Raw genomic sequence first — 1,783 nt, forward strand, 5'->3', positions numbered from 1 at the left:
AACCCACGGCTAGCCGCCGTCAGCACGTCAATGAAGTGCTCGAAACAATGCATCCATATCTTGTTTTGTCCATGCATACTTTCCAAGTGTAACGCTGTCATCATGGCGTGTTGAGTCTCCACCTGACGGACCTTGTGAAGTCCTGTCTCGCGCACACAAAAGGCTAACCACAACGCAGTGGTCACGGGCAAATCACAAAGTGAATTCCCTCTCGGGGGGCTGCTCCCCCCAGGGCTTAAACCCTCCCCTAATGGCTACACTACAATTAGCCAATCATAGCACATGTAGGATTAACTTGAACGGAGTCTTGGATTGTTTCTTGGATGCACTCCATGGCTCCTGCGAATGTCCAATTCGCAACAATCCCCCCCAAGGATCGCTCCAGTCCAAGAGCCGTGGCCATGGACGCCACTGTGCCATGCGCACCGTGCTCGCGCACGTACCGTTTCACGACTGCAGGTACATCTTCCAGCAGGTTGGTCGTCGGCTGCCAAGAATTCTCAACGTCCTGAAGGCCGCGCCATCGCACCAAGACTTCGAAGGCAGATGTCCGTGGATTGTATCGACAATCGACTAACTGGTCCACGACATGCCCGTCGGCATTGTGAGTCACATGGCGCAACAATTCTTCGTCGACATTGAGGGACTCGTCGGCGTAAAACTTGAGCCGGCTTGCGTGAGCCTCGCGCACGATCCCAGAGATCAAATTCTGGATTTCAAAAACCCATCCAGAGGTGGCTTTAACCACCTGCGCGGGACCGCGCAAAGTCACAAAGTCACAGTGAGCTTCGATGGGCTAACGCCCCAAACATCCATGCAGAGGACATAATCCCCGACGTCGAATTCGGCCATTTTGACGCCTTTTGTCGTCGCTCTTGCAGCTCGTCCTTTCTTCCGCTTTGAGGATGATGCTTTCGACACATCTGCGCGTATTTTTTCCACAGCGTTCTGTAGGCTTGCCAATTCTTTCCATTGACAATCACTTGTGCGTTGGCGACATCGGTCTCCCAAAACCACTTGAACTGGGAAAAGTCGTCCTTGGCTACCAGCAGGTAGCCATCGTCCATGTAAAGAAAATTCCAATGAAGGATTTCGTTGGGCATTGTGGCATATGGTGCCATGCCAAACGGACGGAGCACATGACCGCCCGTCGACGCGCAGTGTAAACAGCGGTCAACAAAAAAGGCCACATCCACGCCCATGTTCGACCAGCAAAATCGGTCAGACAGCACTTGTCTCGTAGCATTTACGCCACGATGACCACCAATGCCAAAATGTGCAACAACACAAAGTCGCATTTGGAGTTCGCCTTCAGATAGGGAAATCCAGATTGCTCCAGACGCCGTTTTGAGCACAGGCAGGCCCTCGCCAGCCACAACCTCCTGGCCTTCCACCAAGTCGATGTCGGGAACCGCGCCTTCGCCGACCGCACGCAGCTGTGCATCAATAATTTCTGCTATGCTTGGCCAATCGAGAACGCTTCCTTCACCTCAATAGCCCATCGTTGGGCGGCGCCAGAAAATGTGCCGCTCAAAAACATGAGAGGCTCATGCTCTTGAGCATCGAGCTCACGATCCTCCTGCTCTGGCGGGATCTGCGTAACCACGCCGCCCCAGTGCAAGTCACTGGCGTCTGCAAAGACGCACACAAGCTTATCGCTCTTCGGGTGAGCCAACGTCACGGCCTGCCCGAGAAACTTCTTGCACTCCGCCAGGCAGCCCACATGGCTGGCATCCCAGCCGGCTTCCGACAGCGGAAACTTCGCGACCTTCTGGTGAGTGCG

General features: G+C 54.3%; 1 protein-coding gene across 1 annotated transcript in view; it reads right to left on the reverse strand.

Moving 5' to 3' along the window:
* H310_13604 (hypothetical protein) overlaps positions 1–1,734 on the reverse strand; it is a gene marked incomplete at both ends in the record, with an annotated part of 3,303 nt that extends 1,569 nt beyond the window's left edge. Inside the window, 4 exons of the mRNA XM_008881157.1 lie at positions 296–487; positions 530–748; positions 1,490–1,632; positions 1,707–1,734. Coding sequence (XP_008879379.1) covers positions 296–487; positions 530–748; positions 1,490–1,632; positions 1,707–1,734 — 582 coding nt within the window. The remainder of the gene's footprint in view (positions 1–295; positions 488–529; positions 749–1,489; positions 1,633–1,706) is intronic.
* Between the last annotated feature and the right edge of the window lie 49 nt (positions 1,735–1,783).

The sequence above is a fragment of the Aphanomyces invadans genome (assembly GCF_000520115.1).
Source record: "Aphanomyces invadans strain NJM9701 unplaced genomic scaffold supercont1.54, whole genome shotgun sequence".
Taxonomy (NCBI): Eukaryota; Oomycota; class Saprolegniomycetes; order Saprolegniales; family Verrucalvaceae; genus Aphanomyces; species Aphanomyces invadans.